Source organism: Tamandua tetradactyla, chromosome 1 (assembly GCF_023851605.1).
Source record: "Tamandua tetradactyla isolate mTamTet1 chromosome 1, mTamTet1.pri, whole genome shotgun sequence".
Classification (NCBI taxonomy): Eukaryota; Metazoa; Chordata; class Mammalia; order Pilosa; family Myrmecophagidae; genus Tamandua; species Tamandua tetradactyla.
In genome coordinates this window covers 106,788,872-106,816,757 of record NC_135327.1, presented here as the reverse complement: position 1 = coordinate 106,816,757, position 27,886 = coordinate 106,788,872, and the positions used below count along the sequence as shown (strand labels likewise).

The window sequence follows — 27,886 nt, the reverse complement described above, 5'->3', positions numbered from 1 at the left end:
CCTGATTTGATATTGTGATTCAAATTGGTTACGAAAATACAGAGATTAACACTGTCTAGTTTATCTTTTTCCTTGCATATACACAACATATAGCCTGGATATCTTTCAAGAAAAAAATTGTAGTTTAAGGCATCATTTTAAAACTGCAACTTATGACCCCTTAGTAGGTAATGAATTTGATATAGTATATCATCATCACTATATCAAGCATTTTTTTTTAGTTACTTAGGCTAGTATAAAATAAAATAATGTACACAATATCATCATCACCCATCATGAAGTTCTGAAATTTTGTAAAACGTTTCTGTGTGTGTGTGTGCGCGCGCGTGCGTGCACACACCTGTGATGGATGGGAAATGCACTCCTTAGCATGCATTGCAATTGAAAAAAAAAGGTTAGGAAAACACTCGTGTACGTCTGAGGACTGAGCACTGTCATGAATTTGGAGAGGCAAGATAGAGGGAGGGTTTCTGACATCATAAAGACTTGATTCCTTATGAAGTCTATTTGGACTGAAAATTTAATAAAAGGAAAATCACAGAACAGTGAAATGCATAATGAATACTGTTGAGCTTAGAGAAGTCAAAGAGGGTGGGTATTTGGGGAGGGTTTCATGGAAATGGATAAAAACTTAAGCAGAACTTAGTATGCTGCATTTAGGGAATAGAGAAGTGACTTATTTGGCTAAACAAAAGCATTTATGTTGGGAAATGACAAATAACATTTGGCTTATCAATTATAGTGCTAGTCTCTCTAGGTTTTCTTGTGTTGGATTATGGGAGAATTTTACAGTCATTCTATTTATATTCATCATCTGTTAATGGTACCTATTAATGGTACCTGTTAATCTAGACAGGTTTTTTGAAGTTACTTTGGTAAGTTTTTTTTTTTTTTTAATGTATCAGTACTTTAATTTTCTTTCCTTTCATCTTCTTTCTTTAGTCTGATGTCATTCATCAGAGTGTATATGAACTTATCCATACTGAAGACCGAGCTGAGTTCCAGCATCAGCTACACTGGGCATTTGACCCTGCACAGTGTGCAGACTCTGGACAAAGGATTGACGGTAAGAATATTTATCAAAAGGTGGTGTTGGTGGGCGGTCCGCAGTGGCTCAGGAGGCAGAGTTCTTGCCTGCCATGTGGGAGACCCAGGTTTGATTCCCAGTGTCTGCCCATGCAAAAAAAAAACAGATAGTGTTGGTGATTTTTTTTAACATGGTTCTTTGAAGGGAGGCTGTAAACCTTTAAGGTCATAAAAATCCATGGTAAAAGTAAGGAAAAAGCAGAGATAGAAGTCTGAAGCTTAGGCCAGAGCTGAAAGAGCCCGATGAGCTAAGAAATGTTTAGCAAATGCAAGCCATTGATGCATTTCAAACGAGTGTTGCCATAAGCAGTTGTACATTTTACTTTTTGACTGGTACCACTGTCAAAGATGGAAGGAATGTATAAGTTTGTTCTAGTTTGAAAGCTGCTAGAATGCGATATACCAGAAACAGAATGACTTTTAAAAGGGGGAATTTAATAAGTTGCAAGTTTGCAGTTCTAAGGCCATGAAAATGTCCAAATTAAGGCAAGGATGTGAGAGTGTCTAAATTAAGGCAACCAGGAAAAGATACCTTGATTCGAGAAGGCTGATGATGTTCAAGGTTTCTCTCTCAATTGAAAAGGCACATGGCAATATTTACTAGCTTTCTCTCCAGGTTTCTCCAGCGGCTTCCCTAGGGCGGGGCGTTTTCTTTCTTCATTTCCAACAGCTTTTTCCTAAATGGCTACCTTTTAAAGGGTTCCAGTAAGCAACCCCACCTTGAATGGGTGGAGACACATCTCCGTGGAAACCTCTAATCAAAAGTTACCATCCACAATCCATCTATAATTGTGTGGGTCACATCTCCAAGGAAATAATCAAAAAGCTCCTACTAGGCAGTATTGAATGAGGATTAAAGACCTTGGTTCTTCTAGAGTATACAACAGATTCAAACCAGCACGAAGGTTAATACTGGCATGTGTGCAAATCAATGTGTTTACAGTACACTGTAAAAAAGTAAAAAAAAAAAAAGATGGAAGTTAACAGTGATAAATGTTAGGCTTTACTTTTACTCTAATAGAATAGGAGGTGCAAGGGTAGTTCAGTGGTAGAATTCTTGCCTGCCATGCGGAGACCTGGGTTTGATTCCCGGTCCATGCACGTCCCAAAAAGCAAACAAAAATTCACCAAATGATGCTGCAGTAACTGGATACTCACATGGAAAAATAATGAAATGTGATCCCACCATACAGTATTCAGTAAAAAATAAAATAAAAATAAAAACTAGGTAAAATTATATGTGGCAAAAGTGATATTCATTAAGTTTTCATTTCTTTTCATTACTAGCTCCTCTTCTGAAAATTTTTTTTTTTTATATATATTCAGAATACAGGCTCTGGTTTAGGAATTAAGAGCAATTTCAGCCATTCAGGCACTCAATTTTAAAGCGAAATGAAAAATAAATTTGTGTTGCTGTTATTTCTACAGAAACTAATGGGCTCTTACAGCCCACAGTCTATTATAACCCAGACCAGCTTCCTCCAGAAAACTCTTCTTTTCTGGAGAGGTCCTTCGTATGTCGGCTAAGGTGTTTACTGGATAATTCCTCTGGTTTTCTGGTAAGTTGCAACTCTTATGGTATTGGCATTAGAATTATAGAAAACAAAAAAGAAAAGTTAAGTGAACTCATGACTCCAGTTTTCTTTGGTTATATTTGAGTTCAGATTTAAAAATTCACTATTAAATAATTCAATAATTGGGAATAACTTTGTCATTTCAGAAAGATTTTTGAAAATCTTCCATCACTCAAAAACCCTGTGCTTTAAGATGCATAACAAAGACTGAGTGAACTAACAGGGACTCTTTTATTTTGCCTATTTTAAGGACTTTTTAGATACACGAGAATAACCTAATCTTCTGTGATAGCAAGATGTGTATATATTTGGGATGTAATACCCACTGGACAGAAAAGTTACCATGCCCTTTCCCATATTTCCGAAATAACTGCTGTATAGAACTGGTTTATATCCATGGTTGCAGAATTACCAGGTTATGATATACTGTTTCCTGTTGTGTAATCTGAGCTACTTGGTGGAATAATGTAGGGAGTGGCTTGGACAGGAAACGCCAAGTGTAGGTTGTTTGTCCTCTCAGTTGTCTGTATCTTGATGATATCACCCACCAGTTATAGGAGAGGAAAATACAAAGCTTGTTTCATATTTTTTTGTGGATTATCAGAAATTTGAAATGGATAATTAAATCTTAAAATTAGCAAACAATGAATTTATTTGTTTTCTGAAGTTAATTTTGCTGACGCAGAGGTAGAATTAAGAGTTTTCCTAATACTGGTGATCAGTTATTAATGGATTTCTGAGATGGAATTTCTGCATGTAGTTGGATTTTTACCTCCTTGTGCTGCTATCAAATTAATGTCAGAAACATCCCTTGGCCTGATTACTGCTGTTTTAACCAGTTAAAATGATTGTGGTTATCTATGAATTGTCTTCATATCCTCTGTCTTCTAAAGTTAGATTTTACTTTTACTCTAATAGAATTCTGCATTCTTTATGTGATTTCATAAGACTGATTTTGGTCTTTTAATAAAATTGTATTTTGTTTCTGTATGAAAGATTGGCACACAGATATCTCATATTTGAAGGTTAATATTTATTTGATGACTTTATCAGAAATCATTCATTTAGGAAATATAGAGTGTGCACAGTGTGCAAGGCCAGGTATTAACAATAGGTCAACTGCAGGCTCACAAAAGGAAACTAGTATTCCTGTTATGACGGTATCGAAGAGAAGCAAGAAATAGTTCTCATTTCTTTTCAATGTCTTTAGGGTCTTTCTCATACTACCTTTTCAGGTAGTTTTCATGGACTTGCTGTGGGGTGAGGAATGAAAGAATGTAGCAGTTTGTCAGCCTCAGGGACTTTTCATGGAATTATCAAGAACCTTGGAAATGGCCATGATTGATCCTTTTAAGGAGGAACTATTTTTAAATATAAATTGTAATGAATGGTTTTTATTTTTTTAAGGCAATGAATTTCCAAGGCAGATTAAAGTATCTTCATGGACAGAACAAGAAAGGGAAAGATGGATCAATACTTCCACCACAGTTGGCCTTGTTTGCAGTAGCGACTCCGCTTCAGCCACCATCCATTCTTGAAATTCGAACCAAAAATTTCATCTTTAGAACTAAACACAAACTAGATTTTACACCTACTGCTTGTGATGCCAAGTAAGTGAAACTTATTTAATCATATATATGTTTTGTCCCAGTAAGGCTCTCTTAGTGTATAAAACATATAGTATATAGATTATGTTATTGGTTATTGTTATATTACTATTGTTCCTTTTCTTCCAGGATAATATTTTTTGTACTTTTATACATAAATATACAGTATATACAGTATAATATATTTTACTATATGTACTACTATATACTGTATATAATTTAAAGTAAAATAATTTTGTCACACTCACAAATCATATTATTTTTGTAATTTTTTATAATATTTTCCAGAGTTTTCTTATACGGTCAGTAAAATTTGGTCTCCAGTTGATACTTATTGTTTGTGTCACATTTTTTAATTGTATGAACTTTATTTTATTTTGAGCTTTAGAAGTTTGGTCACTTTTGGAAAAGTGTGAAGTGTAGAGCCTGATGTTAAACATTTATAATATATTAAAACATACCAGTGTTCTTCTCCTTTCTAATATGGGAATGCCCAGAGGTTTTTGAAAAAGCCCTGTCCCCAAACTAAATGGGGTATAATCATTATGAATTTGTATTAAAAGATATTTGTTAGATTCATTTTTTTCATGGCCTTTATTCAGGAGAAAAAAATAGGCTAAAACTATAATTTGCAGCCATAAGCAAAAGAGAGCAGTTTACATAGATGTGGTTAAATCTTTTCTACCTACTAATGGGAATGTCAAGTAAAGCAGTGCGGTAACATATAACCAAAGGATTCATTCTGGTTACTTTATTGATGTTAAACTTTAATTTCATTCCTAGTCTACCTTTTTTTTTTTTTAATTAAACAGAGGAAGAATTGTTTTAGGATACACTGAAGCAGAGCTGTGCCAAAGAGGAACAGGATATCAATTTATTCATGCTGCTGACATACTTTACTGTGCTGAGTACCATATTCGGAGTAAGTTGTAGTCCCTTATGAACAAACCTGCCAGAAAAAAGAGCATATACTCTAGTACGTTTCAAATGATAACATTTGGTAATGTGTTTAAGGAATCTACTTGGATAAACTTGCTTAGCATCATCAAGCCAGAGTTAGGCTTTTTTATTCTATGCTGTTTTACAGGTGCCAAACAGGAAGATAGTAGCTTATTTACTCTGAAAATGACTATTTTGGGCCATGAAGCTTTAGTTTTTGCTCTGGTATTTTTTCATGGCAATACTACTGTAGAATATTACATAAGTCTACATTACCATAGATTTAATCTTTAAAATTTTATGCTAAAATATTAGGCTGTAGGAAAAGTTCTCTGTTTAAAATGAGAAAACATCTCCCCCCCCAAACATTTACCCTCTTGATAGTTTCTTATGTGTTACTAAAATTGTCTGAGTGGTACTTATCGTCTTTTTAATCTTTTAAGTAACAAATTTAGTCTAAAATAGGAAAAAAAATCAACTTTTTAGAACTGTTTCCATGTATTTTAATGTACTATGGTTAAAAGTTGTCAAGTTATTTATCTTTTTCAGTGATAAATGAAATATATCCAGGAATATGTCAGAAGCTTTGTTTTAGAGTTTTCTTCAATATTTTGATTTTCACTTGACATGTATTTTTTATTTTAGTGATTAAGACTGGAGAGAGTGGCATGATAGTGTTCAGACTTCTTACCAAAGGAAACCGATGGGCCTGGGTTCAGTCTAATGCACGCTTAGTTTTTAAAAATGGAAGACCAGATTATATCATTGCAACTCAAAGACCTTTAACGTAAGCATAAAGACTTAAAATGTTTCAGATTTTCATTTTTTTTAATAATAGTTTGATTTATAAATCTGTCTTAATGAAAACAAAATATATTCTATGAGAATTTATTCTGGAAATAGAATTTCAACATTTAAGATAATATGTATAGAAAGGAGAGGCCATAGATGAGAGACACTGAGAAGATAAAATTGACAAGACTTTATTGAGCAACTAAATATGCAGAGCTACGGAGTAAAATAAGCAAAGTCCTCACCAGGGTTTTATCTTGGTATATGAAAGAAAGATGAAAAGCTAATGCTGTGTGTAAAATATAAATGTTTTTTGTAGAATATATATTTTAAGCACAACAGTGATATGTAAGAGCTTCTTATATGTTCTAGAAATGAATCCTTTGTCAAATATTTGTATTGCAAGTATTCTTCCACTCTCGAGAACTACTTTTTATATATGGCTAGAGAGTAAAGATCATGATGGATCTTTTCGCTTTCTCTGGAGGTCCAGTTGACCAGTAACTGTAAAGAAAAAGCCATTTCCCCCCACTACTGCACTGCATTTTGATCAGGGGTTGTGTCTCTGCGCCTCTTTCTGGACTTTGTTACATTACACTGGTCTAGCTGTCCATTCTTGCACCAGTGTCACATTGTTCTGGTTACTCTAGCTTTACAGTGTCTTGATATCTGAAGATACGTCCTCTGTTTTGTTTGTTTAGCTTTTTTTGCTGCTGTTCTCCATTAAGATTGACACTTGACTTTTTAGATTTGATAATTTTTTAATTTTTATTTTAGTGAGACTGTGCCAAGTGGAAACTTACATACATATGAGTACTTGAGTTTCCTTAATATCACTCAATAATTGGTTGTAGGGCAGGCCACGGTGGCTCAGCAGGCAAGAATGCTTGCCTGCCATGCCAGAGGACCTGGGTTCGATTTCCAGTGCCTGCCCATGTTAAAAATAAATAAATAAATAATTGGTTGTATTTTTTTCTTATCTGAGTTTTGTACATCTTTCATTAAATTTACTCCTAGGTATTTGATGTTTTTGATGGTCTTTTAAATGGTATGTATTTTTCATTTCTAGTTATTTTTTGCTGGTATAGAAAGAGTTGTTTTTTTAATATTGACTTGTATCTAGTGACCTTAATTCTAGTAATATATCTATGAATTCCTCAAAATTTCCTACATCTAAGCTATTTAGATGTAGGAAATTTTGGATGTTTGGATGATTTTTCTTCCTTTCAGTCCTGAATTCTTTAGTTCTTTCTTCTTGCTTTACTAGACAGGCTAAAACCACATACAGTGTAACAGAAATGATGATTTTAGGCTTCATTGTCTTGTTCCCAGTCTTAGGGGAAAACCTTAGATATTTTACCATTAAGTATGATGTTTGTATGTAGAGCTTTATAATGGTTTACTAAAAGTTATCATGTATGGGTGAGTTTTATCTCATCCTTGCTTTGCATTTGAAATGATTTTTTTTTGTTAATATGGTAAATTATATAGATTTGTTTTCAAATGTTAAACTTCCTAAAGCTTGTGATTTTTATTTATTGTATTCATTTTGCTAATATTTATGTGGGATATTTGTGTTATGTTCATAAAAATGTTTGGCCTGTTGTTTTCCTTTCTTATAATGTCCTTCTCAGGTTTTGGCATTAATGTCCTAGCCTCATAGAACAATTTGGGGAAGAATTCATTCGCTCATATGTTTCTGAAGGTTTTATCTGAAATTGGTGTCATTGCTTATAAAAATGTTTAGAAAAATTCCCCAGTGAAACTACAAGCCAGGAAATTTATGATCCTTTTTGAATTATTATGGATTCAATTAATTGTGTACATACAAGATTTTTCAGATTCCTCGTAGCTTTTTTTTCTTTATAGCTTTTTTATCATTCAGTTTAAAATGTTTGCCAGTTTTCATGTTGAATTACTTAATCCATGGATTATTTAGAAATATAATGTCACAACTTTCTAATATTAGGGAGCATGTGTGTTTTTATTTTTAGCTAAATCCTTCTGTAGTCAGAAAACATGCACTGATTAATTTCAGTCTTAGAAAGGTTGCAGTAGGTTCTTTTATGATTTAATATAAGGTCAATGTTTATAAGTTTGTGATGTTCATTATATATCAGTAGTCCAGTTTGGTAAGTGTGTTGTTCATATCCTTATGCCTTTGATGTTTGTGTATGCTTGTTCTGTCAGTTACTGAGGGAGTTGAAATGTTTACATTTTCTTATTAATGAGGCAGGACATATTTTGTTTCAATTATTTTAGTTGTGTGCCTCTCTGTTATAGATACGAAATTGTATATGTGCTTTATTTTCTCCATGTCTAACTTGATTTATGAGCTCTTATGTTGTGCAAAAGTTCACTTTTCATATTGTCAGTTATTCCTTTAGAGTTTTGGGTTTTATATTTTATTTAGATATGCCTCTTTTGTTCAGAGTCCTAAGTTTTTATAGCTTTCTTTTTTAACTTAGATCATGTAGGGATGTAACCTGAGTGTGGAATTAACTGCTAAGCTTTGGACAGGTTCTTAACCATTTAAATTTGGTCTGTGTTTTGTGTTGTTGTTTAAAAGAAAAACAATTATAGCAGTCATCAGAGTAATAATTTAGGTAAAAATAAAATGCCTCCATGTACTGCCAAGGCAGCTGAATTACATTGTATTCTTGCTTGTGATTTTTTTTAATATTTTATTTTAAAATGATAGAATTCTTCCTAATATATGCATACTCTCTTCTACACAATTTTAGAGATGAAGAAGGAACAGAGCATTTACGAAAACGAAGTACGAAATTGCCTTTTATGTTTACCACTGGGGAAGCTGTGCTATATGAGATGGTCAGCCCCTATCTTCCTGTGATGGACGCCGTACCCACAGGGAGTAAAAGCCATGCGAGTGGGACAGATGCTGCTGCCAAATCAACTCTAAATAAGGATTCTCTCAACCCCAGCTCCCTCCTGGCTGCTCTGGCACAACAAGATGAATCTATTTATCTCTATCCAGCTTCAAATACTGTACCCTTTGAAAGAAATTTTTTTCATGAATCTGGGAATGGATGCAGAAATTGGCAAGATAATTCTGCACCAATGGGAAATGATAATATCCTGAAACATGATCAAGTTGGTCAGTCTCAGGAAATGAACATGACACTCTCAGGAGGTTATGCAGGGCTTGCTCCAGATACTAAAAATAGTGACTTGTACAACATTATGAAAAACCTAGGAATCGATTTCGAAGATATCAAACACATGCAGCAGAATGAGGAATTTTTCAAAACTGACCTTTCTGGCGAGGATGACTTCAGAGACATTGACATAACTGATGAAATCCTGACGTTTGTCCAGGATTCTTTAAATAAGTCTACCTTAGTGTGTTCAGATTACCCGCAGCAGCAGTCTGTGGCTCTGAACCCAAGCTGCTTGGCCCAGAAACACCTGCACCTAGAACACCACCAGCTGCAGCACTGTCAGAAGCAGGCAGTGGAGCAGCAGCAGCAGCTGTGTCAGAAGATGAAGCATATGCAAGTGAACAGCATGTTTGCGAACTGGAACTCTAACCCATCTGTGCCTTTGAGCTGTCCTCAGCAAGACCTGCAGCAGTATAACATCTTTTCAGACTTACCTGGAACCACTCAAGGGTTCCCCTACAAACCCGAGATTAATAATATGCCTTACACACAGAGCTTTATTCCCTGTCATCAGTATGTGTTTCCACAACATTCCACGTGTGCTCAGTCGGACTTTCCCATAGAGAGTTTTGAACCATCCCTATACCCTCCTACTTCGAATTTAGACTTTGTCAGTTGTTTACAAGTTCCTGAAAACCAAAAGCATGGAGTAAGTCCACAGCCAGGTACACTGACTCCTCAGACGTGTTATGCTGGAGCTGTAGCAATGTACCAGTGCCAGCTGGAAACCCAGCCCCGCCCTGCGGAGCCGATGCAGTACCAACCTTCAGTTCCAGGCCCGCACGTATTTCCTAACAAGGTAAGGGCCTTTTATAGACCTGAATAAACTCTTTTGGTGATTCTTTCTGCCTTATAAATAGACAGTTATAAATCATTTGTTGGTGGCTAGATTTTAATCTGTTATCCCTGACATTTCTGTGATAGAACATTTCTAATTGTCTGTGGCTTTTTTTTGATAAGCCAGTACTTTGTCCAGTGTTAATATATCATATTTACCTAAACCATAAAAGGAGAAAGAAATCAAGTGTTAAAGCCACACGAAAATGTCCTTAATGTAAAATGACCTAAGTTACCAATGAAATTAGTGAAAAAGTATCTTACTTAGAATAGAGAAATTGGTTTCTCTTTCTTGATGCTTTAAAAACTATATGGCCTTTTCATACTTTAAAGAAATTGATTTTAAAAACAAATGTATTTTTTAAAGTTCAGTTTTTTATGTGTGTGCAAAGTTGGATTAAAATAAAATGTAGATAATCTTTTTTCAGAATGCCTTTGTCCTAGGTTATCCCTGGAGTTCAGTCATGTGCTCCTTAGTGTTCTCTTGAATTCTCTCCATGGTATATCTCTCAGATCCTCATTTTATTCTTTAAGGTGGAATATTTTGGGGATGGGAGTCATTCTTTGAAAAAGGGAACTCCGCTGACTTTCTTTCATGTCACTCAAGCTTGATATTGTTTGAATGTATCAGGATCTTTCTAATAGGAGCACACTTTAAATCTAAAAACATATTTTAAAGAGAGTTAATATAAAGAAAGCTTTCCATAGCCTTCTAGGAATGTTATGCTTGCTTTTATGGTTTTTCATTGGAAAATGCTGTTCATTTTAGAGTATATTTAAATTTACTTGTGAAGCATATCCTGATTAAAATTAAATTAATAGTTGTCTGTTTACTCTATATTAGAGTATAGCAATTAATAATGTGACTTAACTCTTAATTCCTAATTTTTTCTGGCTTTTTCTAGTTTGGGTTATCTGATTATTTATGAGCTTTTTAATAGAAAATGATGGTGACAGTTTTTCTTATTTACATTTCCGGCATCCTTCAGTAATACTCACATTTACATTCAGTTTCAGTCTGTTTCCTAGCATCGCTTGAGTGTGAGATTTAACACCAGTACCACATGAATTCTGGACAGTGGCTTCACTCCCCCCCATTCTTTGTGAATAATAATTAAGAATTCTGTAGATGTGTACATTCCACTAGGGTAGCCACATATGCACTAGAAATAGGGCTCACCTCAGTTGAGATGTGCTTAAAACGACACATTGGGTTTTGAAGACTTAGTTTCTAGTCCTTATTTTTCCAAAGACTGGAAACTAATTTTTTAAATTTTTATATGTAAAAATGATAGTTTGACTATATTAAGTTAAATTAATTATTAAAATTCCACCTGTTTTAAATTTTATAGTAACCACACTTAGAAATATAATGTGAGCCATATGCACATTACATATTACTTTTTTTTATCAGACAGCACTGCTGTAAACAATGTATTTGAAAAAATCTAACATTTTTATATTATATTATGACTGGGTCATGCAGTGATTATTGAAGCCTAATGTTACATAGACTTAGAAAGGTAGATTTTATCTGAAGCAGTTAAGGGTATGACTTTAATCTATTTAAAACACACTAAATACTAAAATCTATAAACGCCTACAGAATTTTGTACTTCAGTGACTGTCGTGTATCACTATGTCCTTCTATTGCTTTTTTTAAACAGCATTTATAGAAGAAATCAGACTATTTGCAGTATAGGAAGGCAAGAAAGAACACTTTCTCTTGGGGATTTGATTCTGCAATTAGAACAATATTTTTAGTGGTATGCATTAACTAACAGTTTATTGCAAGTAAGAAATTGATTAAGGAAATCATATCCATGGTGTAATATTTCAGAAACACTAAGAAAACTGGGCTCTTAGAAAAGTCCCAGGTTGTCCATTGTGGTCTATGCATTTTATCAGGCTGTAGTTTTAGGTTCCGCATGTTAGGGTGAGTTTGGAAAGTTGGCTTCTATACCAAGCCTGTAATAATCTTGAACATAATCAATTCATCAGTGCTCAGAACTTGACTAAGATGAGTTCTGATCAAAGCAAACCGGCTTTTGACAGGATTTGTGTCTGGGACTCTTTGACCCATCGGTGCCTATTTGTCCCAAAGACAACTCATTCAAATACTATTCCAGCATGTGGAGTGCCACATCTGCAGTGAAACAGTTTATCAGTTATCTGTATCATCTACGAGAGTTCTTTTCCTTTTTGGATAAACCACAAGGTTATAAATATAAAGGCAGTTAAATACATCATAGATTCTCAATAAGATTTAAAATTTAGCAGCAGTGAAGGAATTTGAAGTTTAACAATGTATAGAACTAAGATTATTAGTAAATCTTACTAACAAGTTATATTTTATTGGTTATATTTTACTGGTAAAGTTATATTTTAATTATATTATGACTTCAGATCTTTGAAAGACCTATGCTGATAAATTCTATTTTTAATTTTTCAGTTTCCAAATGGAATTTTAAATGAAACATACCCAGTTGAATTAAGTAACATAAAGAACACCGAGACTGCCACTCATCTGCAGCCCCTTCACCATCCCTCAGAAGCCAGCCCTTTCCCGGATTGGACGTCCCAAGGCTTCCTGTAATTTCAAGCCCAGTTTTCCCCTTGGTGTGTGTGGGGTGCTGCTTAAGTTAGTTTGTAAAGGATCGCAGAGTCTCGGACCCCAGCACGTGACACGGAGGCATGGATGCACATCCTTCACACTGTCCTGCCATGCAAAATTTCAATGTGTTTTTGGGAAGAGTTCTATCAAAATAGAAACTGCTGCCACAATAATGTGATATCTTACCACATCATTCTGAACACCACAAAATATACAAAACCTTATGCAAGGGAACTTTAAACACTTTTTAAAATAAGGAATACAGCTTTTCTCTATTTGATTTGTGTCAGAATAAAAATGAAATATTTTGATTTTTGAACTTCTGAATTCTTTAAAATAGCGAATACAAAAAATGACAAAACTAAACCATTTCTCTATATTTTTAGCTTCTGTTTTTATCTTGGATGTTCAAATAAGTGGTTTGGTGTTTCTACAAAAAGATTAAGTGCCTCACAATTTTTTCTACATATAACACTGTAAGATGTATATTTTATAAAAGTATACTTTTCTTTTTTAATTAAATTAATAACATTCTTTCTATACACAAATATTATTTGTATTTCCTAAATCCAGTTACTTTTTATTAATTCAGGCATGTTTTAACTGCACTACTCACCCATTTTTTTTCAAGTAAATGATAAATGATTTAAAAGATATTACATAATCTTGTTGCTTCTAGAATGTTGCTGTGTGCCTTATATTAAAAAAATCAAACTAAAATGTCTTTCCAAATTATTTCTAGGTAATTATTTAAATAATAAGACAGTAGCACTTAAATTTCATCAGTATTTTCAGAAGGAGATATAGCACTGCTTACCTTTAATGAAATCTCCAGAATGATAGTTCGATTTTACAGTGTGAAAAATCTGTTAAATGGAACCATGTTTATTAAATTGCAATGAAGAGAAGCAACTTTGTTTCTATGTTTTTAATTAAATTAAAGCACCTATTTCAATGTATATAAATTGTCTTTAAAAACTGTTGTAGATCTTTTACTTGAGATATTTGGTGACCTTCTAAATTTCACTTCTGAGGAAACCTCTTCTCTTATTTGAGAAGTGTTAAGATTGAACATACCAACCTTTTGTGCAAAGTATTGTTTTTTGAGTGAAATGGATGGTGCATTGTATGGTTTGTAATGAACAAAATTATTTATAAAATATTTTGAGTCTTGCATTTAAAAATAGTCATACCTTATATATGCATATAAATAATGTTTGAGTTTTACATATTTTATCAGTGTCTTTTTAAGAAATCAAATAAATCCACCTACTCCAAGTTGAAAAAGACAGCCACACATTTCCTTTAACTTCAAATGGTAGGTTGTTTCCATGATATAATGACCTTTCTTATCAATAAGGCAAATTAATCACTATACCAATTTTAGTAGCCTCCAGTTATGTAACAGAAAAATGCCACCATCTGCCATTCTTTTATTTAAATATAACCTCTGAAGGGCATAAACCTGTTTTGCATGTATTATTAAAAAAATCTGATGGACTTCCAAACTGAGTTGTAGTAGAAAAATGTTTTTCATTTAGTTTTCTTTTTAGTATATTAATACAGAGCCAGGTGGCTTCAGACAAAATAGCTATGCCAGAACTATGCCTTTTTTAGTCAAAATTATCAAGATACAGAATCAAGTATTGAAGAAAAAAATTGTCTAAAACATTTCACAATTTGTTTCCAGCATATGGAGGTATCACTAAAGCTTTAGATTAATATTCCATTTTAACGTTTAAACAAATCTTCATATAAACCTATCCATATAAACCATTCTTGTTAGTCTCTTCTGCATGTTATTGGATGAATTGGTTTATGAAAAAACATAAGCTTTTTAAATTGTAGATGACAAATATGAATTACACACTTCTAAAATTAAGTTTTTAAAGCAATATTGTTTATTTTTATATAAAATAACTAGGATTTACCTGAATAATAAAAATCACATTAAGCCGAATACACCTTTGTCTGTATTGCTAAGTGCCAAAGAAATCATGCTTTGTGTACTGCTGTACTGGGGGGTTTATTTTTAGATGATGAGCCCTTCTAAGGATGTGGGCATGTTTCATTAGAACTTTTCCTATACCAGATTGTTCTTACAGTACCTGAACGTTAACCATTGCTCCAATTTATTATGAAGCATTTAATTGGTTACTATGCACAAACTAGTGTTTTGCAGTATTGCTAAATGTTAGGTAAAATGTTTTCATGGTTTATCTCTTTCCTTCAAAATGTTACTACCTATATATGCTATGCATACATTTTTGTTTAAAATATAATGTCCTTATTATCAAATGAAATTGTATACAATAATATACGGTAATAAAATAATCACCAAGTGAATACTATTTTAATGTAAATTCTTTCTGGTCCATACAAAGGAAATGCCCATTTAGAGCACAGTGTAATAATAACTATGTTGAAGACAATCTGTAATATTTAAGATGATACATTAAGTCAATAATTTATCAGCTTCTTGTAACAGTTCTGCTCCTACATATCTTGACTGTTACCTGAGTATAAAAACTTCAGGTACAATAGACCAAAATGTTTCTGAAATGGGCTGGTCTTTTACATCTTGTATCATCTGTATTATAAATTTAGTGGCATTAGTATCTTCAATCATGACCACTTTAATAGACTAATATTTTAAGAATATTTGTGAGGAATTTTGAAAAGAACCCAGATCTGTCAATTTTTTTGCTTAGATTAGAAAACTTATTGTCCTAACAATATTGTCCATAGTGTTAAAGAAATATTACATTATTACATTTCTTTAACCCTTTAGTCTTAAATTCTTAAGTTTCAGTATTCACCAGTAGTTCTCCAGTTAGGATTGTTTAAAGAAAAATTCCTAAGGAAAACAAAGTTTTCATTCTTGTAGCAATCACTTTTATATTAGTTTTATGTTTGTCTTCTACAACTGTCAGATATTTTTCTCAACAACCTGCTACAAAAAAAGCAAGTTAGCACTTAATTCTGAACATCTGACAGACCAATTCTGAGTCTTTTGTTTAAGAATTACACAAAATACTCAGTTTTAGCTTTTTGATCTGAAAAAAATAAGAATCTAATCTTTTTCCTGATCTCTGCTTGCATTCAGTCTGCTGGCTTCTGTCAGCATCCCATGAATGACTTCAGCTCACCCCTTTGCACCAACCCTGCCAATCACTGACCCAGGCATATTAGCTTACTTACAGGATTGGATGATAGCTTTACAATTCTCCCACTTTCTGCAGTTGATATTTCTCCCAGCTTTTACTAAAAATTGACCCATCAAAAACTTGTAACACATCCTAAATGTCTAATTTAACTCAACAGTTGTACCTGCCTTGGTCTCTGGCTTACTTCCAGTATTTGAGAAGGAGAGGTTCCTCTACTCTCTGAAGTTTACACCGTTTCTCTCCCAACTTACACACATCACTTCTACATTTCCCGATTCTAGAGTCTTTTCTCTCCTTTTCCATAGGCTTCCCTATGCACAGGACTCCCTGTATCCTGGAAAGAAAATAAAATCATTTGATCCAGTATACCTGTTAGATATCAAATCACTTCCATACTTCCTGTCACATTTTGAACTCTTGAAATTTGGTTTGTTTCCCACCCTTCCAAAATACTGCTTTGCTAAGATTACCTTGACAACTCCCCTCTTATCAGAGACTAATTCTCTCTTAAGATTCTCCAACCAAATCAACTTCACTCTCAGTAAACTTTCTTCTTCCATTATCTTCCATGACATTAGTTGTCCTATGCTTCTGTCATTCCTTCTCTTTCTTCAACATTTTCCCACCTAGTCACAGGCTTACTTCTTACTATCTGTGTGTGTGTTTTTTTTTCTTTCTATTTTCGTCTTTTGGAAGCTCTTGTAGTCTGTAACTACTACCTTTCTGATGCATGTAACCTCACCTCTAAGAAGAGTTGATTAGATGCCTTACCACCAATTGACATTTGTAGGGTATTCTTTCCCTTGAGCAACAGCATAGCAAAGCTAAGCCCAGAGGCTCTGGAGTCAGACTAGTAAGCATAAATTCTGGCTTCACTTCCCAATGAATTACTGGGAGGATTTAATCTTATCTGAGCCTGAGTTTCCTTTTCTAAAAAATAGGGATAACAGTAATACCTAATATGCTTGTATTTGGCGAATTTAATAAGTTAATTCATAGAAAAACACTAAGTTCTCAGTGGCCAAAATCAAACAATTTGAGCAATGAAAAATTATACTGGCATTGGATTACAATCCACCAGAATAAAAGAAATATGTGAGTACATCCTGACCTAAATAAGTGACTGAATGAGCAGATAAATGGGAGAGAAGGGACAAATCATCCTTCTAGAAGAATCTCAAATATTTGTCAATACTAAACCCTCCAATAAATGGAATTTGATTCCCCTCCCACTGCGAGCTGCTTCAATGACCTGCTTCTAAAAACCAGAGTATGGAAAGCTAAAAATAGTAACTTCACACTGGAGAAACCTGGGGAACACTATCCTAAGTGATCAGGTTGTTGGTTAGTCTTATTCATAGCATGTATTTCCTGAAATGACAGAATGAGAAGCGCATTTCAGCTCTTTAGTATTCTTCCTCCAAATCCATTCCCCAGTATAATCATGAGAAAACATCAGACACATGCAAACTGGAGTTTCTTTTAGGACATTCCTCAAAATACTAGTATTCTTTGAAAGTGTCAAGTCATGAAAAACAAAGGGACCATGAAACTGTCGCAGATAAGACCAAGTACGCAGAAGGACTAAATACAGTGTGGTATCTTGGTGGGGTCTTGCAATAAAAAAAAAAAAAGGCATTAGTGGAAAAATAATTTAGTTACAGTACCATACCCATGTTAACTTAGTTTTGATCAGTGCCTCATGGTGATAAAAGATATTGCTTAGAGAAACCTGAATTAAGGGTATAAAGGGACTCTCTTTACTATCTTTTCAACTTCTCTATAAATCTAAAAGTAAAATTAAAATTTTATTTGAAAACATTTTCATAAAAAGAAAAGCCACCTATTTTGTTGCTTGCCATACAGCAAGTTCTCAGTAAATGTCAGCCATTACTTGTTCCCTATATTATCTCGTTACTTGGAGTTGAATCTGTACATGGACACCAATCCTTATTCTGCTGATTTTTTTATTTGGTGAGTATCTTGGGTTTTAGTCTCCAGGTCACTGTTCTTTCCAATTTAATGCCTGACATCATCCTTATCAGTGACCCCTCTAACTGTGGTTTAAGCGATCGCACGCATTAGCTATACATTTTCCTCTTCAGCTGTCCAGGTATAACCACACCTCAGACTCGGCATTTGTAACCGCCTGACCTCTGTCAATCTGAAGTTTTCTCTTCTAATCACAGCCTCCTGTTTCTACCTTTCCCAGTACTTTATTCTTTGTTCAACTAGCTGTTGACCCTCGTGATCTATAGACCCTTCAGCCCACCTTGTTGCTAATCAATCCATCAGCCTGGACTTTATCATCAGGATCTACGCAGCATTCTTTTTTTTTTTCTTTTTTTTTACATGGGCAGGTACCGGGAATCGAACCTGGGGTCCTCTGGCATGGCAGGCGAGCATTCTTGCCTGCTGAGCCGCCGTGGCCGGCCCCTATGCAGCATTCTTGCATGTATCCTGGATTTGCTCACTTACTTATTGGCAACTGCCACTCCAATCCACAGCCCTAACCAGAACATTTTCTTTGCCTAATATCCAGTCTTACTGGAGAAAATCACAAAACAAATAATTGACCTCACCATAAACTTTAACCATCTGTCTATGGCAGAGACTGACAGTTGCCTTCAATATCACCAATACCTTCCTCACTAGTGACAGAACCTGACTTTTCACTGGTCATTTTGAAGTGTAGGAAGAGAAAAAAAAAAAAAGTACATTTTCAAACCTCCTTTGTGGATAGGTGTAGCTATTTAAGTAAGCTCTGGCCATTTATATGAAAGCAAAAGTTGTGGGTGATGCTTCCAGGAAAGTTGCTCAAGAAGACCTAACTTGGAAGCAACCTTGTTTGTCCTTCTGCTTTCTCTCTTTCTCCTCAGCACATGTGGATATTATGGGTAGAGATCCAGAAGCTGTCTTGGGCCATGAACGTAGAAGTCATGAATTAGAAAGGTGAAACAAAAAGGAACTCTGGTCCACCTGCACTGAGCCTCTTTTATATGAGATAAATAGAGGTCTGTTTAACCCACTTTCTCTTCACTGCCACCCCACAATATCCTCATCTTCTCATTCTCTTCAGTGACATAATCTCCATCTTGACTGAAAACAGACAGTCTGACAATTTTCTCCAATTTTGCATTTTTTTACTGTGGCATTTTTTCCTATCAACTATCCTTAGGTTTTCTATAACCCCAATGTTTCTTGAGGTTACAATTTTTTGAAATATCTTCACATATCACACAATCCATCCAAACTGTGCAATCAGTGGTTCACAGTATCATCACATAGTTGCGCATTCATCACTATTAAAAAAAAAAAAACCCACTCCAAATCCCTTATCCTCCACTGGGGTAGTTAGGGTCAGGCATCAACTTGGGCAGGTGAGGCTGCCTAGTTCTGTTGCTGTGGACATGAGCCAGTGGCATGTGAAGCTCATCTGTCATGATTACATCCACAGTGCTAGGAGGCATATCTGCTGCAATAAATGATATTTGATTTAATTAGCTGGTGCTTAAATGAGAGAGTTCAACATAGCACAGCCCAAGCAGCTCAGCATACCTCATCTCAGCACTTGCAGTTCAGCCTAGGCCTTTGGATATGCAGAAAGGAATCACACAGGGGAAAGTTGTTGGAACCCAGAGGCCTGAAGAGAAGGCCAGCAGAGATCACCCCATGCCTTCCCATATAAGAAAGAACCCTGGTTGAAAGTGAGCTGCTTTTGCTCTGAGAACTATACATTTTTAAATAAATCCCCTTTTATTAAAAGCCAATCCATTTGTTTCCTGGTGCCTGCCCATGCAAAAAAAAAAAACCCAATCCATCTCTGGTGTGTTGCATTCTGTCTGGCAGCTTTGGCAGACTAAAACATCCACTATTATTAACCTTTAGCATTGGTGTGGTACATCTGTTGCTGATGGTGAAAAAATATTTTAAAACTACTGTTAGCTATAGTAGGTACATGCAATAAGTGCATTTTCCCCATTTACCACTATTATTAACTCCTTATAATAAAACATACATTTGTTCTAGTTCATGAAGGAGCATTTTTATATTTGTGCCATTAATCACAGTCATTGTTCACCATGGGGTTCATTGTATAACAAAGTCCTGTTTTATCCTCTAGCTTTCCTTCTACTGGCCTAACTTTAATCCTCCCCTTTCAATTACAATCACACACATAATTCAGTGCTTCTCTCACACTCAGTGTATGGCACCACCATCACCTCTGTCTATATCCAAGCATTTCCATTCAATCTAGTTAAAAATTCTGCACTCAATAAGTATCCACTCCCCATCCTCTGCCCTCATTCTATTTCCTGGTAACCTATATTTTAGATTTCAACTCTATGAATTTATTTATTATAATTAGCTCGTATCAGTCAGATCATAAAATATTTGTCCTTTTGTGTCTGACTTATTTCACTCATAATGACTCATAACTAAAGGTTTATCCGTGTTGTCACATGCTTCAGGACTTCGTGCCTTCTTACTGCTGAGTAATATGAGTGTATGTATACACTACATTTTGTTTATCCATTTGTCTGTTGATGGACACTTGGCTTATTTCCATCTTTTGACAATTGTGAATACTGCAACTGTGAACATCAGCGTACAGATGTCTGTTCACATCCAGGCTTTCAGTTCTTCTGTGTAAATACCTAGTGGTGGGATTGTCAGATCACATGGCAGTTCTATACTCAGCTTCCCGAGAAACTGCCAAACTGCTTCCAAAGCAGCTAGCTGCCTTAAGCCCATCTTATTCTCGCATCTTTAATTATTGAATATATTGGTTTCTTCGACGTAACGTAATTAATTTTCTTTTAAAAGAGAAATAAATCAAACTACCAATTCAGTCTTTCTCCTCTCATTCTTTAAATAAAGCAGCTGGTCAAGACTTGTTGTATTTTCACTGTTGTGAATCTTGCATATAAATGGTCTATAAAGTCTTGAAATCTTCCTTCCTGGATTTGTTTCTACCATGGCTATCATCACATTGTACTCTTTTAATCATTTTCCTGATTTTTTTATTACTTAGGCCCTCATCTTTCTTTTATAACTCTATGAATAGACATTTTAAAGATTTTGCATTGCCTTACCTTTCGTCTCTGTTTCTCTGCCACTTAATAATCACACCCAATCCTGCCTCTATGTGTAACTTGGTATCTAATCTATACTTCTTGGCTCAGATTTTCAAATATTTTGTAGAATATTTACTAATGTTCATCTCTTTTTAAAGTCCAACAGCACCTTAAATTGTCATGGAACAAAATCATTTCCTCCCCAAGTCTAGTGATTCTTCTCTTGTTTTCAACTCCTTCACCTCCAGGCTCCAGTGGCCCAAATCAAAATCCTCACATCTGTCCCTCTCCATTACCACTATGGTCCATTCCCCTGGACAATGAAGAATCATTTTTTTTCTGTATTTACAGCCCGAGAAATTTTAGAATGAAGTTATAATTAGGAACTCAGCTAGACTGGTCTGCCTGCTTACAGCAAGAAAAGGCAGCGATAGGAGATAGGACAGGAACTTGTTGAAAAGTCACAGTTGAAGGGATTGAGAGAAGTTTCAAAGTTAAAACAAACATGGTTTTAGCAAGCAGTGATGTCAGAGAGTTAAAAAGGGGAAGCAGGGAGTCGTTCATTCTACAAACATTCAGCTAACCAGTCCTGCAGGGGAACAGTTCTAGGCTCAAGTTCAAGTGTCCTGCTGAACGGCTTCTACCTGACTCCCTCCTGGTGGAGCCGGCCTGTGTCCCTGGCTGGTCACCTCACATCTCCAACCTCTGAAAGGAACCAGAAACAGTGTTTCTCACTGTGTTTCATGAACCATCTGCATCTAGATCATCTGGGGAGGACTATTAAAAATTAGATTCCTTCAGACACCCATGTTCACTGAATCAAAATGGGTAGGCCTAACAATATTATGTTTAATAAGCTGCTCTGCTGGTTTTCTGTACATTAAAATTAAAAAACAATTATGGCATACTTATTAGACTCAAGGGCCTTCCCCCACTCCTGGCCTGCTCAACCCGTGACCCTGATGTGCTCTCTTACTCCCACCTGCGAAGAAAACCACTTTAAGTAGTGAATGGAATATTGACTTAGATAGCAACCAGTGCTGGTGGGTTTCGACTTTTAAACCTCTACCCCATGTAGCACCTGTCACACCCACTTCCCACCCCACTCAGGCTCTCCCCATGTTAAATGAGATGCACAGCCCCTGGGGCTCAGTTTCTGACTTCAGCTCCTCCCCTCCAGCAGACTTTTCCAGGAATTGGGATGGACAGAACTCTGATATCTGAGTGTATAGTTGTGCCTGAAACAGCTCACGAGAGAATAGCCAGAGTTGTTAGGGAGCACAGTCTCATACCTAGAAGAATTTATAGGAAGTAGGGATTAATAACTTAGAAAATTAAAAAATGGTAGATATGTTTACCCCCTCCAAGGAACTCATCATTAGCATGAAAAAGAAAGATTTCTTATTTACAGCCCAGTATTTAGGGTAGGTTCAATGATAAAAGTTGTAAGTTAACAGATTTTATACTAATATAAAGAAGACTCTATTATTGAGAGATGCCTGAAAATTTAATAGGCTCCTTTGAGATATAATTATCTTCCTGTCTCTACAAATTACCACATTGAATATATTCTAAGAAAATTCAAAATTCTGAGGTGTGCTGAATTTTGTACAAAGTTTCCACCCACTTGTGTCTATAATTCCACTAACATCCATGTTAGATGTGGTCTTTGAGATGATATATTTCAGGCCCCTGTTTTATGTTTGAAAATAAACAAAGGCCTAGAAAATGTCCTCTAAAAGCCTCAGAGTTAGTGATTAAATGATCTCACGCATCCTGAGTTTTCGTCCAGTATTCATTCCCAAAACCAAGAAGTTGGCTATATTTTTCTCTTTGGGAAAACAAAATACTCAGTTTTATTTTCTAAACTTGATAAATGACATTTTTGTTTTCATTTTATTCAGAATTATTACTACACCCCTCTTTCATATACAAAGGGACACTCCAATGCTTGTAGAAAGTCTTCACATTTATTTTCAATTCCATCTCCTTACAGTGCTGTTTGGTTACTTAATGTTTTCTAATAAAAGGAAGTTTATGCTCTTTAAAAATTTTTAAATACATGGTTCTAGACTTTTTTGAGGCCTTGAAGTTTATCCAATTTAGAGATTTGGCATAAAGATTTGGAACTGACACTAAAACTTGTGCTTCAGAACTAGGTTAACTTAAATTCTGACTAAATGCATATCTGTTTTGAAATGTATTCATTTCAAATATCTTTGAAGATACTTGAATCAGCTAACACTTAGGAAATCCAGATTAGCTATTTTGAATTGTGTGTGATTCATTGCATTAAAAAGACAATAGAAATGACCTTATCAAGAACAGTGGGGGAGGAATACGGGAAGATGGCAGAGTAGGGAGCTCCAGGAATCAGTCCCTCTACCAGAGCTACTATTAAACAGTCAGGAACCCACTGAATCAACCACCTTGCAATGCCAGAGTCCAGTAAACACTGTGCAGCATCAAGTGAAGAGCAAGAGGAAGAGGCTGATAAATTCAGTAAATACCACGAAACTGCACTCTCTCCATGCAGCAATAACCATTGCCCAGCCCCAGCCTCAGAGCAGATAGCACCAAAGCACTGGCATAGGTTGCTGGTGCTAAAGTCAGATATGGAGACCTACTTGCAAGAATCCCAAGGTTATGGAATTGATCACTGCTTTGGATTAGCTACTTGAGATCATTGGGGCCAGACTCTGAGGGTGGTCATTGTTCCAACCCTCTCCAAAAGGTGGAAGAGATTTACAAATGGTATGTTTCCTCAAACCATGAGGACAGTTGAAGGGCTGCATTTGCAGGACAGGTGCCAAGACAAGAAAGTGCAGCTATGCAGAAACACGGGGGAAGCTCCTGGTAGCTTTCCTGGTCCCACCGTCAGCTCCTCCCCAGAGCAATTCGGGGCTGTGTTGTGCTCCCTTTTGGGTCCCTGGCTTGCTTCCAGCTAGGAAATTCCTCCCAGAATTTGCCCCTCAGGAAACAGCACCCTGAGATAGGAAGGCAGAGGAAGCAACGCTTGGGTCAGGCCACCTAGGCAAAGGCTTACCTATTTTAAGTCCTCCAGGGGAACACCAGGGAAAGAAAACAGGTCTGTTTCCAGGGAAGTAAAGGGGACATTCAAATTCCTGTGCACAGTGGAACACCTAGGCCACCAGCAAGAAGGCAAGAGGCCTCTCTGCCCCCACCGCTTTTGTATTTGCTACAAATTATATCTTATTCATTCTGCCTCTTTCATTTTCATTTACTTCAAGATCATTCAAAGAAGTAATGACAGAAAACCTTCCAAACATTGTAAAAGACAAGAATATGTACATCCAAGCCACATACACTTAAGCAAACAATGGGTTAAAGAGGAAATCACAAGGGAAATTAGAAATAATCTTGAAGTAAACGAAAATGAAAACACAACGTACCAAAATTTATGGGATACAGCAAAGGCAGTGCTGATAGGAAAATTTATGGCTGTAAATGCTTACATTAAAAAGAAGAAAGATTTCAAATCAGAGACTTGACCGCAAAACTGGAGGACCTAGAAAAAGAAAAACAAACTAAACCCAAAACAGTCAGAAGGAAGGAAACAAAGATTAGAGTGGATATAAATGAAATAGAGGATTAAAAATTAGAGAGAACTAACAAAACCAAAAATTGGTTTTCAATGAAATTGTAAAACCTTTCGCCAGACTGAGAAAAAACAGAAAGAATGCAAATAACCAAAATAACAAGTGAAGAGAGGGACGTTACTACAACCCTACAGAAGTAAAAGGAACTATAAGACCATGAAAAACCATATGCCAACAAATTAGATAAGCTACATGGAATGGAGAAATCCCTAGGAATGAACTATCTACTGACTTAAGAAGAAATATTAGATATGATAAAAACAATAACTAGTAAAGAAATGGAATCAGTACTCAAAAACCTCTCAAAAAAGAAAAGCCAGGACCAGATGGCTACAAAGAGAATTTTAACAAACATTCCGAGAAGACTTAACCTCAATCCTGCTAAACTTTTCCAAAATTTGTGAAGGCAATACTCCCTAATTCATTCCATGAGGTGAACATAACCGTCATACCAAAGACACAAAGATACAACAGAAAATAAAATTGCACACAAGTATCTCCTATGAATATAGATGCAAAAATCCTCAATAAAATCCTAGCGAATTGAATCCAACAGCACATTAAAAGATTATACACCATATCAAGTGGGAGTTATCCTAGGTATTCCAGCATTGCTCAACACCAGAAAATAAATTAATGTAATACAGCACATTAACAAGTTCAACAAGAAAACCCACATGATCATCTCTATTGATGCAGAGACAGCATATAACAAAATCCAGCACCTCTTCTTGATAGAAACACTTAGAAAACTAGGAACAGAAGGAAACTTCCTCAACATGATAAAGAGTATATATAAAAAACCCATAGCTAGCATCATCCTCAATGGGGAAAGACTGAAAGCTTTCCCTCTAAGATCTGGAACAAGACAAGGATGCACATTGTCACCACTCTTATTCAGCTTTGTACTAGAAGTTCTAGCCAGAGCAATTAGCCAAGAAAAAGAAATAAAGGGCGCCCAAACTGGAAAGGAAGAAGTAAAACTTTCCATATTTGCAGATGACATGATCCTATACGCAGAAAATCCTCAAACATCCACAATAAAGCTCCTAGAGCTAAGAAACATATTCAGCAAAGTGGCAGAATACAAGATTAACACCAAAACATCAGTAGTATTTCCATACACTAGTAATGAACAATCAGAAAAAGAAATCAAGCGAAAAATTCCCTTTACAATGGCAACTAAAAGAACCAAATATCTAGGAATAAATCTAATCTAGAATATAAAGAACTTGCACACAGAAAGTATAAAAAATTGCTAAAAAAAATGAAATAAGACCTAAATAAATGAAAGAATGTTCCGTGTTCATGGAATAGAAGATTAAATACGAAGATGTCAGTTCTACCCAAGGCAATTTATAGATTCAATGCAACCCTAATCAAAATTCCAAAACCTTTCTTTGCTGAATGTAAGAATGAATCATCAAACGTATATGGAAGGGTAAGGCACCCTTACAGAGCCAAAGCCATCTCAAAAAGAAGAATTAAGTTGGAGGACTCATACTTTCTGATCTTAAAACTTATTATAAAGCCACAGTAATCAAAACATCATGGTACTGGCACAAGGACTAACATATCGATCAATGGCATCAAATTATATGTACAAAAATCAATCCTCACATTTATGGGCAATTGATTTTTGAAAAGGTTGCCAGGTCCACTCAGCTGGGAAAGAATAGTCTCTACAAAAAACGCTGCTGAGAAAACTGAATGCCCATATGCAAAAGAACGGCGGAAACCTACCTCACACAATATACAAAAATTAACTCAAAATGGATCAAAGATCTAAATGTAAGAACCAGGACTATAAAACTCCTAGAAAAGAAAACATAGGAAAGCATCTTCAGTCCCTTGTGTTAGGCAATTACTTCTTAGATTTTACTCACAAAGCACAAACAACAAAAGAAAAAAATAGATAAATGGCCCTCATCAAAATTAAATTCTTTTGAACAAAGAACTTTATCACAAAAGTAAAGTGGCACCCTATAGAATGGGAGAAAATATTTGGAAATCACATACCTGGGTTTAATATCTGGAAGATATAAAGAAATCCTATAACTCAACAACAAAATACACAAACAGCCTAATTTTAAAATGGGCAAAAGACTTGAATAGCCATTTCTCCAAAGAATATATACAAACAGGGAAATGCAAGTCAAAACATCATTGTGCACCCACTCAAATGGCTACAATTCAAAAAACAGAAAATTCCCGTTGTTGGAGAGGATATAATGATAAAGGAACACTGGTTCACTATTAGTGGAAATGTAAAGTGGTATAGGCACTTGGAAGGCAGTTTTCCAATTCCTCAGAAGTTTAGTATGGAATGACCACATGACCTGACAAACCCACTCTAAGTATATCATGATGTCATAGTAATTGAAAGCAGGGACTTGAACAGACATTTGCACACCTATGTTCATAGCAGCATCATTCTCAATCCCCAAAAGATGGAAGCAATTCAAGTACCCATCAGCTGATGAATGGAAAATCAAAATGTGGTAGATATACACAATGGAATATTATTTAGTCATAAAAAGGAATGAAGTTCTGATACATACAAAACTATGGGTGAATCTTGAAGACATCATGTAGAATGAAATAAGCCAAACACAAAAGGACAAATATTGTATGATCTTACTGATACGAATTAATTAAAATAAGCAAATTCATAGGGTTAGAATCTAGAATACAGGTTACCAGGGGATATAGGGTGGTGGTAGGGAATAGAGAGTTAATGCTTAAATTGTACAGAATTTCTGTTTGTGATGATGGAAATGTTTTGGTAATTGATGGTGGTGATGGTAGCACAACATTGTGAATCTAATTAACAGGACTGTTACATATTTGAATGTGGTTTAAAAGGGGAAATATTAGGTTGTATGTTTGTTACTAAAATAAATTCAAAAAAATCCATGCGACTGTAGAACATAGTGAACCTTAAGATAAACCATAGGCCATAATTAATAGTGCAGTTATAAAAATGTGCTCTATCAATTGTAACACCTATTCCATGCTAATGCAAAGTGTTAATACAATGTAGTATAGGGGAACCCTGTACTTTATGCATGCTTTTTCTGCAAACTCACAACTTATCGTATAAGATATAAAAATTAAAAATTCAGTTCCTTAAAAAAACTGAGCAAGCACAAAATAATAGGAGTTAACTAAATTTATCTAAAAGAAGTTTTGAAGTCAACATATTTACTAAGTGACAGAGCTAGTTATAATAATCCACTTTTAAAGCTTCGAATATTAGCATTTTTTGAAATAGCAAAGGTATTCATAGGATACAGTGGATTTTCTGGAAAATGTATCATGAGTGGCCAATTTTTGCAGATGAATAAAGCTGTGAGGGAGTACCATTTACCTCTCCTCTATTCAGATTAT

General features: G+C 35.2%; 1 protein-coding gene and 1 long non-coding RNA gene across 3 annotated transcripts in view; one reads left to right on the top strand and one right to left on the bottom strand.

Annotated features, from left to right (window-relative positions):
* The window catches only part of LOC143651557 (uncharacterized), a 32,239-nt gene extending 21,135 nt beyond the window's left edge, over positions 1-11,104 (bottom strand). For both annotated transcript variants that reach the window (XR_013160039.1, XR_013160040.1), the window contains exon 1: positions 11,017-11,104. This is a non-coding gene — a long non-coding RNA (uncharacterized LOC143651557). The remainder of the gene's footprint in view (positions 1-11,016) is intronic.
* The window catches only part of AHR (aryl hydrocarbon receptor), a 48,244-nt gene extending 33,653 nt beyond the window's left edge, over positions 1-14,591 (top strand). The window contains exons 5-11 of the mRNA XM_077122347.1: positions 943-1,066; positions 2,515-2,645; positions 4,068-4,270; positions 5,080-5,189; positions 5,852-5,993; positions 8,743-9,979; positions 12,470-14,591. Of these exons, the coding sequence (XP_076978462.1) occupies positions 943-1,066; positions 2,515-2,645; positions 4,068-4,270; positions 5,080-5,189; positions 5,852-5,993; positions 8,743-9,979; positions 12,470-12,613 (2,091 nt within the window). The 3' untranslated portion in view covers positions 12,614-14,591. The remainder of the gene's footprint in view (positions 1-942; positions 1,067-2,514; positions 2,646-4,067; positions 4,271-5,079; positions 5,190-5,851; positions 5,994-8,742; positions 9,980-12,469) is intronic.
* Positions 14,592-27,886: the final 13,295 nt, after the last annotated feature.